The 15,247-nt window shown below is 42.5% G+C and overlaps 1 protein-coding gene across 2 annotated transcripts; it reads right to left on the bottom strand.

Annotated features, from left to right (window-relative positions):
• Positions 1-423: 423 nt before the first annotated feature.
• fbxl5 (F-box and leucine-rich repeat protein 5) lies at positions 424-14,791 on the bottom strand (the record flags this gene model as incomplete). Of its 2 annotated transcripts, none has more annotated exons than XM_080032406.1 (11): positions 424-2,568; positions 5,625-5,773; positions 6,223-6,942; positions 7,135-7,217; positions 7,323-7,477; positions 7,765-7,890; positions 11,559-11,744; positions 12,412-12,607; positions 12,818-12,913; positions 13,751-13,966; positions 14,687-14,791. In XM_080032406.1, the coding sequence occupies 11 exons, from the start codon at positions 14,768-14,770 to the stop codon at positions 2,492-2,494; spliced, it is 2,088 nt and encodes a 695-aa protein (XP_079888532.1). In that variant the 3' UTR covers positions 424-2,491. The 2 variants fall into 2 exon arrangements, with proteins under 2 accessions (XP_079888532.1, XP_079888533.1); XM_080032407.1 differs by having other exon boundaries at positions 13,751-13,915; positions 14,687-14,770.
• Between the last annotated feature and the right edge of the window lie 456 nt (positions 14,792-15,247).

The following is a 15,247-nucleotide window of genomic DNA, read 5'->3' on the forward strand; positions in this document are numbered from 1 at the left end:
TAATAGCCTAAACGGGGTGACTGTGGCTCAGGTGGTTAAGCGGGTTGGCCAACGATCCAAGGGTTGGCGGTTCGATCCCCGCCCGGCCACCTGTGTCATGGTTGTTGTGTCCTTGGGCAAGACACTTCACCCACCTTCACTGTGTCTTGTGTGAATGTGTGTGACTGCTGTATGTTTGAGTTGGTGGTCGGAGGGGCCGATGGCGCTGAATGGCAGCCTCGCTTCCGGCAGTCTGCCCCAGGGCAGCTGTGGCTACTCGTAGTTTACCACCACCGGTATGACTGTGTGTGAACGAATGGAACCTGGAACCCTGTAAAGCGCTTTGAGTGCCTTGAAAAGCGCTATATAAATCCAATCCATTATTATTAAACCTACCATACAGTTAAAAATCAAACAAAAACCAGTGATGCTGTGATGGGACAGTATTGTTTAATTACGTGATAGCTGTTTTTTTTTTTTAATGTTGAGACACTTAAATTGCATAATTTACAAGCTTTTCAACTTTGCTTAATTGTTCACAAAATAATTGCAATGACCAACAGCATAGCTTTAACCCCAAAGATACTTTTATTGTTATGTTTAATAATTGAACATTTCCAATAGAACTCCTCATGCAAGACTTTTGAACAAGAAAATAAAGCCTGCGGCAAAAAAAAGTAGGGTGAAGTAGGGAAGAACGGGGTAAAATGTCACAAGGGTTGGTTGTCCAATCGTTACATCTCAGAACCAGAAGGCGCCGTCTGTGAAAATTTGTTATGTAATTATCCAGAATTGGGATCAGAGGTCACCTACATAGTCTTCCTTGGAGTTAGACTGCTGAATTTGATGTGAGAGGACTGTTTGTGTTTTTCATGTCAAATTGAAAATATTTAGCTCCTCAGTTTTTTCTTCTAGGCTTTTACACAATGGGTTTATAACAAAACACTTATTACCCATAAAAAGTGTGAAGGGTAAACTATAGTTTAGATTGTGGTTAGGAAGCTAATTAGTTGTCAGATGGTTGTTGGCCTTGATGCTAGCAAGACATTCAAGTTGGGGTTGGTCGTCACATTTTTGGGGGGTTGGTTGTCACATGTTATCCAAAGGCTGCAGCCAGAAAAGGAACCCAATAACGAAATAAATTGTCAAGCTGTATCCTCAATGACACCCCAGAGAAGGAGAGAATAGAGCAGGAAAAGGCAGCTAGCATGCAAAAGAAAAAAGGGCAACGAAATCAAAACAACCCAGTGCATCCCAAACTAGACCAGCTGCCAAGGCTACAGTAAATTATGTAGGCCTATTTGTCAACTTGACAATGCAATTAAACTTTCAAATTTAGTTCTGCTTTCTTGCCTTCTTTTTAAGATTATTCCCATTAAGATAACATTGTGACAAACAATCCCATAGTGTGTGACAACCGACCCCATGATGGGGTTGGTTGTCACAATGTGTAAGGGTGTCTTTGATGATTAATTTCTTCTTTATTACAATAAGATAGAAAAAGTGAGGGGTACACATTTCAAGCCAACAATGTAGGAATGACTATTGAAAGATGTTTAGGTGATGAGCAATTCTCACTAGAGTAAAAAGTTAGCCTACTTACCCCGTTCTCCCCTACAATCTACCGAAATCTGACCAAGTACACCGTAGGCTTCTACCAATCTGAAGATTTATTCTTAATCCCCTATATCCAGCTCCCCTAAAAGCTCTTGAATGTTGGGCATATTTAAAATCCCTCTTATATGAACATTGGTCCATTTCTTTCCCCACAACAATGGAGTGCATAAGGAAAAATAAAAGGAAAAAGTTTGGTTTGGTGACTATTAACATCTGGTCTCACAAAGTTGGACAAAAATGGTTAAGACTTCACTGCTTCATCATGTTCCAATTCCTATGTCTATACATTAACCTGTATTGGTTGCCCAGTTATTAAGCAGAGCCTGTGTCAGCATCAACAGTCAGCAGAGCATCAAGGTAAGGTAACACGGGGGGACATTATTCCATATGTAGTTCATTCTGACCGATAACCGTTAAAAACATGACAACAGTCCGCTTCAGTCTAAGGGGAGGCAGTGATCATGTCACTCCTTCTCATATTTCCCACATAACTCTCCAATAACAAATTTATATGGAACAACTAAGCACAGAAGGGGAAGATTTGTAAATCTGTAGTTTGTGACATAAGAAATGGTGTAACTACAGAAAACAAAGGACTTGGTGTTTATGCTTCTCTAGGTCTTTCTTTTTTCATTCTTCAAAACCAAAAAAAAAAGCAATCAGAATGTACATTATCAGACAGTTCAAATCCATTGTCACCCCTTTATGCTTTGCTTTCCTAAAGGATTACTTCCATTTAATATAGATGGAAATGAACAGGAGCAAAAAAAATTAACAGTTCCATCCAGAAACATTTTTTAAGTGACACAAAATACAGCAACCGGTATTTCCCAGGATAAAGTGCAATAAAAAGGAGACGGGTGACATTTTTTAGGAGAGCGTTGCTCAGGCGGGATCAGTCTCCAGAGCGACAGCAGGCCCTGAAACCACACTGCAGGTTCTGGCAGCCGCTGGCCGTGTCTGCGTGAGGACCTAGAGAGAAATACGCCATACAGTGGTCATCTACTGAACTTACATGCTATTGGACAAGTGAGAAAGCGTACCTATTGCCTTCACATACACTAATTATTACAATAAAATAAAATAAAGATGAAGACAGTAAAATACTGAAGACATCATACTGGCTACTGCAACGCCTACTTACCTTCCAACTTAGTAGCATCTGTTACTTACACTAGGACACATGCTGTGCAGGTGGGGGTTAGTCATGTTCGTTTCAGTTGCCACCAGAGATGGGGGTAAGTCACTAATGTGCAAGTCACAAGCAAGTCTCAAGTCATAACCTTCAAGTCTCAAGCAAGTCCAAGTCACTGTGGTGAGAATCAAGCAAGTCACAAGTCAAGTCATTGCTCAGGTCAAGCAAGTCACAAGTCAAGTCATACAAAAATCATATTATCTAACCCAGTTTCTACATTTAAAAGACCTGCATTTCACAGTTCTCTTCTTCATACCGTCATCGACAACATCATCCTTGAACTACAATTGAATTATTCTTGGTCTGACCGAGGGGTCTTCAACTAAAATTGAAATGGGTCCAGTTGACAACATTTTCTTACAGCAAAGGTCCGAATCTCATAATGTCTGCATCCAATAGCGACCCCTTATCTATCACATATGATCAACACCGCACATTTCCTTTTCTTTCAACCACATTTAGGCTACTTTCAATTTTCAAGTAGCTTACTTTTAACATGTAAAACAAGAAAGGCAAATAGTAACAGATAGCCTACTACTTAGGCTACACAAAACAGACACTTAAAGCGGATACGAGTAACATTTAAATATCTTTTAAACAACCTCATGTTTCCTCTGATAATCATAAATTACCTTTAACAGCAAACGAGACCATCAGTGCAAAGAAAGACGTTTTTATTTAGTTTTTATTACTGCTTTTGGTCTGGTCGCACACCCAGTCCGATTTTCAGTTCGCTCGTGCAGGCTCTATGGTCACATATCCGTATTGGTTGCAGATTTCAGTGTGGCGCTGCAACGCGATTTGAGAAGCCTATCCCTCCAGGTGAGGGAAGGGGAGCGGGAGCCTTGTTTGAGACAGTTATTTGTCGTCATAAATGACTGATAACGGGGCTGAACCATCAAAGAAAAAAAAGAGAATGCAATGAAGAAAAGCGAAAAGGGAGAGTGAGTGATAGGCGGGCGGGAGGACGTTGCCAAGCAACGTGTATACAATTTCACGAGAGCGAAACTAGACTGCTAAATGAATGAGCGGTTGGTACTAACACAAAGTTTGCTTTGCTTCACCATCATCAGATAACCATTATCTGAAATAGTCATTATTTACATCAACAACACAAACACATTACCTCATCGTGATCCATAGTCTACTAACTGCCGTCTCTCATTCATTCGCTTTCTGTGAGGACACAGCTCCGTGAGAGAGAGAGTAGTTAGGTGACGCTGCTGAATCAACTCATTGCAAGCAGGTGTGTGTACTGACTGGCATTAGTTGATGCAGTGTCAAAACCACTCTCACGGAGCCGAAAAGAGTCCTCACACTTTCAACACACGAACATGCACTATATTGCGCCCTTCTCAGTCCACGCTCACGCGCCTGGCACGAGCATTTGCGACAGCGGGCGTCGTAAAAATACTACCGCTTTTGTCCAAAGGGGACGCCAACGTGCCATCTTACTCGTAGTGCCTTTAAACCTGCAGTGTGTAGAATTTTGGGTTTTATTTCCTAGCAGATTTTGTAGAAAGTAATTATAATATCCATAAGTACATTTAATTTAGTGCATAATAGCTGAAAAAAATGTTTTGAATTATTTATTTTTCTCTTAGAAAGGGTCTCATATATGTCCATATTTCTGCATATTTTGGACCAAGGCCTAGTGCCGCCATCTTGAAAGTGTCATAGTTGGAATGTCATCAGGTGCATTGTTTAAAATTTAGAATTGTTCTTGTCCTTGAAGGCCACTGTAGCTTCTGTTATTATTCGAAAGGGTTGGGGTTACCCAGGGAGCGTTGCATTCTAGAACTTTCTAGAACTTTCTTGATGATGTCATATTACACACTGCACCTTTAATCCCCATAATGCATTTAGAATAAAACAGGGCAAGGATCTGCGCTATGGCAAAAATATCATATCACCTTTTATTTTATGGCAGGATCACATTTTGATTTATCCCGATTAATTAATTTTTCATACTGGGGGGCGAACTGTCATAACGGGCAGTTTGCTGTGCTGTCGGTACGGGTGCGGCGGCTGTGAGCTGTCGGAAGGAGCCGGTGAACGTGGATGGTTGAACTGCATCATATTAATAACCGCTGTTTTGTCTCACAGAGATGCTTATATAAAGCCTACAGTCCGTGGAGGTAGGGCGCTCGATAAGGAAGCGTGCGTTATCAAGGCAGCAGCGCTGCAGGAAACGCTCGTTATTTTCGTTTTCTTTTACAAGACTTCCCGGGGCCGTTACAACGTGAAAAGGGAAGGGAAGAAGGCGCTACATATTTACTGTGATAAGCGTGTGGGAGGCTCACGTGAATTACTCTTGGTCTAGCCCATGGACATATAAAGAAAGGTCTAGCCGCCTCCATGACTGCTGCTCCTGTGTTGACCTGCTGACGTTGTTTGTCCGTGCAGCGCGCTGCGTGCATTGCACTGTAAAATCACCCGATCATGTTTCAAAATAAAACATAATTTCTAACGTAATCTAACTTTTAAAAATTCAAGTCATTTCGAGTCATCTGTCCCAAGTCTAAGTCAAGTCTCAAGTCATGAAGACCAAGTCAAAGTCAAGTCGAGTCTTTTATCAGTGTTAGTCAAGCAAGTCTCAAGTCCTCAAATTTGCGACTCGAGTCTGACTCGAGTCAAGTCATGTGACTCGAGTCCCCCATGTCTGGTTGCCACATATTGCAAATAGATAAATAGTTTACATTCACTATCTACATACAGTTTTAATATGACACAGCCTATTTTAAAAAGCAGCTTACTATTTCACCAGCATGTACAATTTTTTGTTTTAGGGGGAAAGAGGACCCCAAAACAGTGTCACTGGAATGAATGTTACCGTTGATGTTGTCGCAGTAATAGAAGTGCTCGTCATTGAGGGAAGGACAGGCCGACACCAGCTCCTGCAGCCCCACCTCGGTGACGCAGAGGCAGCCGGACAGGTTGAGGTGTTCCAGGACAGGAAGCCCTCCACGCTGGGACAGAGCCCTGGAATACAACACAGTGCAGCCTTATTACAACATGCACGGCACCTGTGGGAACATCTAGGCGGAAGACTGATCATTCAGTAAAGGCAATACTGTAGACTATTGCGAAGGTAATGTACAACCCCTCTCTCTAATAATCAGCATTTAGGTAATAGGAGCCGTTAGCATGTATACATATAAATAAACACTGACACTGGCTCTATTCCAAACTGTGTATGTGAAAGGCACTGCAGGGAGTTAAACAAGATAATAACAAACACACACACAAATTATTATACCATCTTGTGTTTTTAAGCTGAACATAATTCGTTCATCTGGCTGCCTCAGATACATTTCTTAAGATACCCGACTAAACCCAAGTCTATGTTTAAATCCCATTATTAGAATGATAAGAAGGGGGGGGGGAGTGTGTAGTAGTTTGAAAAGCAGCAGCTGCTGCATGATCTTTACCTCAAACCCAAATCTGTGACTTGATAACATCCGGAGAGACTGAGATATCTCAGTGAGCGTTTTGCCTCTGACCGGTCAGTCCTGTTTTCTCTCTCCTGACACTGCAGGCTCCCAAACAAGGAGCATTTAGTCCGTGTCTCTGCAGTGCTCGGCTCACACTGAGGCCCAGTAAAAGTCCTGAGGGCCGTGTCACTAGAGCAGCAGGTGGAGTGACCACAGAACACTTCCCCAGTCATAGCATACTGCTGATGCAAATAGGAGGCGCTTGAGCCAGTCCTGTGCCCGCGCCTCCTGCTCCTCCTGCAGCAGCACGCGTCTCCCACAAGCTGTGTCTCTACAAAGCTGTCTGCTTCAGGGAGAGGCATCCCACCACCACGGTTCCACTCTGCAGCATCTTCAATGTCGGCCAGGTCTGAGGGGTCCAGGACCCACACGCGCGTCGGTGTGGACCTGGAGCCCCAACGGTTAGTCCCCTGTTTAAAAATGATGGCCTGCCGCTTCCGCCCCACTGCATGAAGCTTTGTCTCCTCCATGAGCGTTATGGGGATCGGGGAGTTTTTCAGGAACTTGGCCCGTCGGTCTGAGCGCTTGTCAAAGCAGGTGGAAGGTGTGAAGTCGCCCAGCCCGACAGACAGTTTCTTCAGGGTGTGATCGGTAATCTTCTCACACCCCGACAGATCCAGGTGCGTCAGAGAAAGACAAGCTCCCAGAGATGACCAGCTGAAAGAGGGGTGATAGCAAGAACATGCCAGTGAGTACAGAGAATCCTACAAAAATCAATTAGAATTGAGCAAGGTCTGTGATCAAAATGTAGAACTTATCTTAAGACACGGTCATAAACAATCAATTGAGCAATAACCACTGTTCTTAATCTAATATGGCTTAATGGTATTTGACTTTTAATATATTTACCTGTCAAATGCTAAGTCTGTAACATCAGTCTGGGTCAGGTTCAGGTGAGTAATGTTGGGGCAGAGACTCAGGATCTGGCGCACCTAGTGAAAACAGGAGCAACATATGAAAGTTTAGACTTGACACGATCTTCATAATCAGGTATTGTGCAATTCCAGTGTCAAAGTAAAAGATTTTGCGGTGCATACCATTTTACTAGAGGCTGTAGAACTGTACGCCAGAACAATGGACTTGACAGACGGACCCACAGCTGGCAGAAGGTGCTGAATCATCCCATCCAGAAGCCTCTTCTCTCGCTGAGCCGTGTCGATTGCCAGGGAGCCTCGTGTTTCACCCGAATCATCTGAAGAGACAATGAAAGGGCACAAAGATGACACATTTAACTCCGTTTTTGGTTGTAAAAACAATGCTAATCATCACCTTCAAAACATGGTCTACTAAGCCCAGCCCATGGTTGCACTGTAGGCCTGTTTACTGCCTTTCAGAGTGCAGCCGCAGATTAGGTTGAAGGGGTTTGAAACTAGCACAGCACATTCCTCATTGTAATATCTCTGTTAGCTACTTTCTGAAATGATCATCCATACTGCAAGTGGTATTTCCCTATGCACTTCACTGAAGACAAAACCTCACCAGACTCATCAACATCAGCATCCTCGTCCCATTTCTGATAGGCCCGCCCCTCATTCTGTCGACTCTTCACCCACTCCTCATCTGGCTCCTGGTCCAGATCCCCAGGAGGGCCACTATAGTTATCACCTATGTGAGAAACACAAACGTTTATCAGCAATGCATAAACACTACATACTTAAACCCCATTGAAGACTATGGCAATCTAGGATGCATGTCCTTAATGCCTGAGGGTTTTATGAAAAAATAGTACAAATTGTCAAGTCTACCAAAACCTTAATATCTAAGCCTGCGTAGCACATAGAAACATGAAATAAGATACATTTAAAAGTTAAGGTTCACAGGTTTTATTTAAACATGCTCCCTTAGCGCTTACAAACCAACAAATTTTTCTAAAAATCGTCAAAATTAGGTGGGGGATCAAATAAAATAAAAATAATATAAAATATTTAAAAATAATGTGCTAAATGAGGTTATAATCCTGCTTCCTTTTAGCATGGATAGTAGTGACTGAGTGTGCAGTGGAGGGATAAAGATAGACAGATATAGGAAGGAGAAGATAGCTTTATTTTATTATTTAGTTCAGTTATCACTGGCACCATAAATCCGACTTCCCAGTACAACTGGAATGCAGACTGACTCCTGCTGTTGGGAGCCGATCAGCTGCTCCAAACGGTTGTATACCACGGAGATGAAAACAAAACTGAAACTTAACTATCGCTTGGCTGGGCTGAATTTGAGTTGGAGCAGCAAAATATAGCCTAAATTCATAAATATTGTTAATAAATAGATGTGTTGTGTGAGTTTCGTCAGTAGCCTATAGTAGACCTTGATTCTGCGCTCCGAACGCCACTAACTGTTCTGTAATGCACTATCGCCGACACAGCCGGCTTATTTTTTTTATTATTATTATTATTATTTTTTTATTGACGTGATTATCGGCAAACCACACAACTTTTGGGTGGTCACGTGGTCTTAAAAAATCAACAAAACCCACCTCATGTGTATTTGAACCAATAGCCCCTTTTACACAGAGATTGCGGCATATTGACGGAACAACATCACTCCAATATGCCGGCTTTGCTTCCTTCTGTGTTATTTACACAGAACCAAGCAACGCCGGCCTGCTGGCGCATCAGTAGTCCCTTTTACACAGCGCTCCGGAATGAAAGAGGTGCTTGTAAACAGCGTCAGGTGTGACGTTAACATTTAGCGCCGCGCCGGTCAGCTGCTTAACAACAACAACAATGGCCGGTGAATTGAGAGCAGAAGTTCTGGAGCTTGCAGTAAGAGGGCCGTATTTTACTGTCGATGTGCCAGTTGATCTCGCTACGCGCTGAGTCCAACATCACTGGGACAGTTAACCAAACTGACTAAATCAATCCGACCGCTTCACCTCTGTGTGTGTGTGTGTGTGTGTGTGTGTGTGAGACAGGTTGGTTGTGAGCGAGTCTCTTTGTGAGGGCAGCGATCTGCCAAACAGACATACACATACACAGTGGCCCTCATTTATCAAACTTGCGTGGAAACTGGTGCAGATTCTGGCGCAAATACCTCCCTACGCCAGGTATCGCGTGGGATTTATCAAACAGTCGTATCTCGCCAATCTCGGCGTACGCCACGCAATTATTGATAAATGCAGCGGCTGAAAACAATCGTACCACGCCCCTATATTTTCTCAGTTTAGAGGCCTCGCCCAAAGGTTTTGCGACATGGATATGCGCAATACGGCACTTCCCTGAAGTAGAAATTGACAGAATAACAGCGAAAGTAGAAAAAAAAGAGTTTCATTTCGGAGCATTAGCCTACAAGCAGCATCAAATAACGACAGAAGGCAGCAGTTAGGAAGGAAATAACTGCTGCGGTCAACAGCGTTGGTGTTGACTCAAAATCGCCACTAAAAAAAGCGTGTTGCTGTTCTGAAATGCAACCAACTGGGGGTGCGGGGCTGCAGGCATAATATAAGTGGTGGAGGAGAAAAAGACGCACCAACTGTCCGATAATGGTCCCCATAAAATAAATAGAGGTCTGCAGAGATTTGAATGATTAGAATGTATTGGCCCTTTTAGATAGCACTACTCAAAAGGGTTTTAAAAACTAAAAATAACACATTTAGCGTTTTACTGTATGACAGCATGCGCTTGGCACGAGTGGTCAGCCCGGCCGTCAGCTGCACAAGCCGACCCGGCAGCGATCAGCTGTGAGAGCGCCCCCTGTCCTGCTGAGCTGCTCCACCAGCAGATCGGAAAAACGTGCCGGTTAAGGTGGAAATAAATCGCTCGCTTTAGCATCAATGACACATTAAAAGAGGAACTAACATCTACAAAGTGCGTCAAATAAATAAAATGTTAAGCTGATTGTTGTGCCGTGTATTTTTTTGTATCATAAAGAGCAGTGTAGGCCTACTACATATTTAATACTTAGGCTAACATTTTGAATGAATGCAGCCCCCGTGCCTCAGTGTCCCCCCAGCTGCTCCAAAACGGAGACAACTGCCCTTACGTGTGCGCACTATTGAATCAGCTCTCCTACTCAGTTGCACACCATAAGCTGCTCATTTTTAAGTGATTAATATCTTTATTTCGGTCTTATTTGCACTGCATTTGTATTATCTTCTAATAATTGTCCAACAAAGTCATCGGCTACCCGGCACAGCCTGCACTGCGAGTCTAAGCTGTTTTCAAATTTGCGTACACGAGCTGAGAGCTGGCGTGGGATTTGAGCGTACCCTACGCTCACGTCCATATTGATAAATGCCGAGATTTGCGTGGAGATGTACGTACACCCATTTTTCTGGTCTACGCAAGATTGATAAATGAGGGCCAGTGTGTGAAGTCACGTTACTGTAGACAGAAATAAAGTGTGGATATACGCTCAGACTTAGGATAATAATTGCGGCGGCGGAATGTGTTAGCAAAACAGTAGCTCTGTGGCTAACAGCTGAGCCGGAGCCTTCAGTCAGCTGAAGCAGACAGTCTAGCGGGGCGAGCAGACTATTCCCCCGTTACTAGGTCGACCTTCAAGCTGAACAAGAGCCCTCCGCTGCGCGTCGGGCTCCTGCTTCAGCTTGTCGGTCTTTATTTCTAGCAAGTGACCCGTTCGCTATACTTTATCCCTTACTTAGCCTAGCCTAGCTTTCCATTGTACAACTTCTCCTGGGCAGAAATAGACTCATACACTCTGCAAAATGAAGCGCGGGGGTTTGGATTGAGCAACGGACCTTATGATCAGCTAGATTATACACCGTTCCTTTTTATTTGGTGATTTTTACGGGACATCAGGCCGCCGTGGTTAATGTTAAACACACGTCCTTCAACTGCTAACATGGTCGCATGTTTAGAACGTAGACTATGGAACGTCAAACGCCCCCCTGTTCCGCAACAACAAGCTGGAGCATTTAAACAGAGAGGCGGAACTGATCGTGTCGGGAATCTTACTACCCCCCGAGGTAGTAAAATTCCCGGAACGATCACTCGCACCTTTCTTCCCTCGTTCCGCAACTGTCGCATTTACACAGCTGGGGGGAGGGCCGAAAGGCCGGCATATTCCCGGCTTTCACTGGCTGTGTAAAAGGGGCTAGAGACAGTGAATTCTATGCTGCACACGCCATGAAAATTAGATAAGGTAACAATGCTGCGCTACGCAGCATCAGGCAGGAGATACAATGTGTCATTGCGCAGCAGACGTCATCTATGGGTTAAATGAATGCAACACAATTTGTTCTTTAAGCTATTTTTTTTTTAAACTGTATATTTTGTTTTATATAAAAAGGTAACCAGCAGCTAACAGCAGCCTACCTCTGGCCCAGCGCACAGGATAGAGGTGTCTCCACAGAGAGCCGGTCTTGGCCAGCTCTGACCAAGAGCTGCACACTCTACTACAGCGACACAGATCTTCAGGGCCCAGATAGTGGAACAGCCTCAGCATGATCTCTGCAGGAAGCTGGGAGATGTGGGTGGAAGAGTTCCCCTTCTTTTCCAGTTCTGAGGAAAAAGTTCAAAACAGCTTTGCTTTTCAAAGATTCACATTGCCAAATTATAAAATGCATTTTTGCACATGCAATTCCAAGGTCATGGCTTACTGGGACACTTGAATAAGGTGGAGCCAGTTAACGTTATTCTTAACACGTGCTTTTTGACAAAAATGTTTGTGAGAAATAAACCAATTGCACTGTGAGGACTAGATAATACTACTGGACTTGAAATATTTTGTTATTTTTTTTTTAAATCAATGAGTTTGTTTAGCAAGTATTACAAATGAAAATGTTTAGTAACCAGAGCCCATGATTATATCTTGTTATTGCTTTTTGACTGACACCCATTCAAAAAACTATTTTCACTTGTTAAATTACACAATAATAAAAAAAGTGTGAACTTTGTCATTCAGCACCACAATATTATGTTTGCATTAGTGTGACTAACTTTTCTATGGATTTACACTTTAAAAGTGTAACACACAAACTTAACATACTGGGAGAACTAGTGACTCATATACCAGCTGTGCGTCTGTATAATGAATACTCAAACTCAACACAGCTAAATGAACACTTGAAGTATTATTTCCACTAGGGGCTTGCATACAACAACCTCGCTTCAGCTACAGATTTTTTTTTTTTTTTTTTTTTTACCATTTAGGAACATACTATCTCACCATAATCTGTCTTCTCGTGATCGGCATATTTAAAGGCCTTCTGCAGCTGCTCTGCCTGGCTCCACAAACTGAAGCCCTTCAGTACCTCGGCGGCACAGTCCCACGGTTGCTGGCTGCAGTGTTGTGCTATCACCTGTTTCTTGATGTCCTTGAGCTCCTCGTAGGTGAAGTACTGCATAAGCATAGGCTGAAAGACCTGCAACCAATCTCCTCGGTTATAAACATCATACAACTGTGCAATTCACTGGGATATGAAGGGACATGTTTTCAATGATGTCCCTTGGGCTATTGCCTTATATTTCTGCATTGTTGTTTATGAACACAGTTTAATCTTACCCATTCTTTGGGTAAATTAAATCTAAATATACTTCTATTAACAAGAAAGAGAAATATGACCATCTTATACCTCTTCTTCTTCCTTCATGTGGGGCAGAAAGTCCTGTGTGAAAGCTTCCAGTCGCTCCTTTAGCTGCTGGGCATAGTTCAGCTGCTCATATTCACTCTACAAAAAAAAAAAAAAACATGCCAGTTGAAACTTATTTACCATCCATCTAACAGTTGAGTATTTGAATGAATATGGGTTACAAACTCTACCTGAGGTTTTTCAGTATCTACAGTAAATTATTAAACATGACAATTATGGTTTTATTATAACCTTGTCTGGCCTTATGTTCTGTACAATCTATTTAACAACCAAGGGGGGAAAAAACTAAATAAGGTCCTAGCAATAAAGTAAATGTCAGCACAGTGCTATTTTCCCCCTCACGATGAAACATCTTTCCTCTTCAACATATTGTTTTTCTGTGTAACAAACTGACTCAGATGGAGCGGATGTTAAGATTTACACAATTGCATCATTCTGGAAAGTCCTATTTTGCTTTGGTTTGCCAAGAACTTGAGAGAGTACAATCACTATTCTCTATTGTAAAAAGTTCATAAAAACAACTCCAGGCGTGCAGTGCCTTTATTATTCAATTCAGTCAAGTTATTTGGCATGTTTTCTTTGTATAACATATTAAATGTCAGAGGGCTTACACATAAAATACTATAAAAGACACAGAATATTTTTCCATCTTGACACTTAACATGAAAAATAACAATTCTGATAGTTGGTACTGTAACATACATAGTAGTTATTCTAATGACAGAGTAACCCCACCACTGAACATCAAGTATCAACTGAGCTCTGCAAACCTTGTGTATGTTTTCCCTTTACAGTAAAGCCTAGGGTATTTATGTTCTGCTGAGCCAGAATGTAAAACAACAAGGTGTGCAAGTGCAACTGAGGGCCATGACATGATAAACAACCCTTCAAAACATCTCAATGCATATTATTTACCTTGACGCTCTGCAATCCCTTTTCGAAGAGAGAAAGCATCTCCGAGAGTTTGTTGTCAGAGTGCACATTGTACACGGTGCAGCAGCGTTGTTGCAACACGCCGATTATGCACTCGTTCTCAATTTTCTCGTGCATTTTGAACTCCTTGAATGTGGCGCACAGTGACTGAAGAAAGGAGCGGAAATCATTGTTGTTGGAGAAGTTGGTTTTCGACAGCTGTGGACACCAGAAAAATAAAAACAATGTATAATACAATTTAACATAATTTATGTTTAAACCAAGATCCATGAGAGAAACAAAGACATTTGTGCGACTCTTGGTACGGTCACATCACTTTTATTGGTAGTTCCTATACTAACCCAACGCATTAGCCATGGTGCGGAGCGGTAGAGGATGTACACTACAGCTAATATTACAGCACCACTGGACTGTATACGTGCATACAAGCACACCCCCGTCCATTAACTTGGGCTGAACTGGCACGTGGCGAAATGTTAACAGACAGCCTGGAAATGTGTAATTTTAAACACGTCATAAATAGAAACTAGGTAGCAATCAAAGGTAGCAATACTTAAGGCATGTTGCATAACAAATTATAATACGAGTTAGATAAGCTAGCTAAACCAGTTAGCAAGCCGTAGCTGTGTTCGTTACAGGAGGGTTATCTGAACTTGGGAGTGACCTGATACATGATTCAACTTACTGGATAAGTGTACACCTCCGAAACACTAACTTCCGAGAGCTATTAAACGGCCCCGGGTTGTGAGCAGAATATCCGATAATTGATCTTCGCCTGAGTTAATCCTGAGTGCCAAATACCTAAATACTCGCGCTAGCTTGCGTGCTAGCTGTCGCTCACTCGCCCGTTGGCCAAACACTGTTATATATTCCTGGGTAAAACACTCAATAAAGCAACCAACGTGTATTTATACACACCTTTTCGCAGTATAAGCCCACAAGCTGCTTCATTCGCCAGTGTGGGCCAGTAAAAACATCCACCTCGTCCGGAAAGGGAGCCATGTTCACACAGCTAGGCTCAGTGCGTCATCTACAGTTTGCGATACAATCACACAGGGAGCCGTGCACCAGCGACTCACGTGACCACAAACCAAAAGTGCACGAGCGCTGATCTAGGATCATGAGTAAATAAAAGATTGTACAAATGTGACTGTAGGTCGATGCGATGTACGCTCCCAGATCAGCATATAGGCTATTAATATCTTTAGAAAACCCAACAGTTTACATACTGTCAGATATTCAACAAACATGTATCTTTGTAACTAACGGTTTGTTTAATAGTTGACAAGCAAACGTTGCTAAATCTACCCATAATACTCATACTCCTACTATCCCTATGTGTTATCTACCTAGATTCGAAAACATTAAGAAATGATTTGTGTAATGTTCCAAGGTAAATCAACCTTGGAACTATTTCGTTTTGCCTTCCTGGCTATTCGTTATCATTCAATTCCATTCCATTAATTCAAAGGTGTATTT

The sequence above is a fragment of the Ammodytes marinus genome (genome assembly GCF_949987685.1).
Source record: "Ammodytes marinus genome assembly, chromosome: 8".
Lineage (NCBI taxonomy): Eukaryota > Metazoa > Chordata > Actinopteri > Uranoscopiformes > Ammodytidae > Ammodytes > Ammodytes marinus.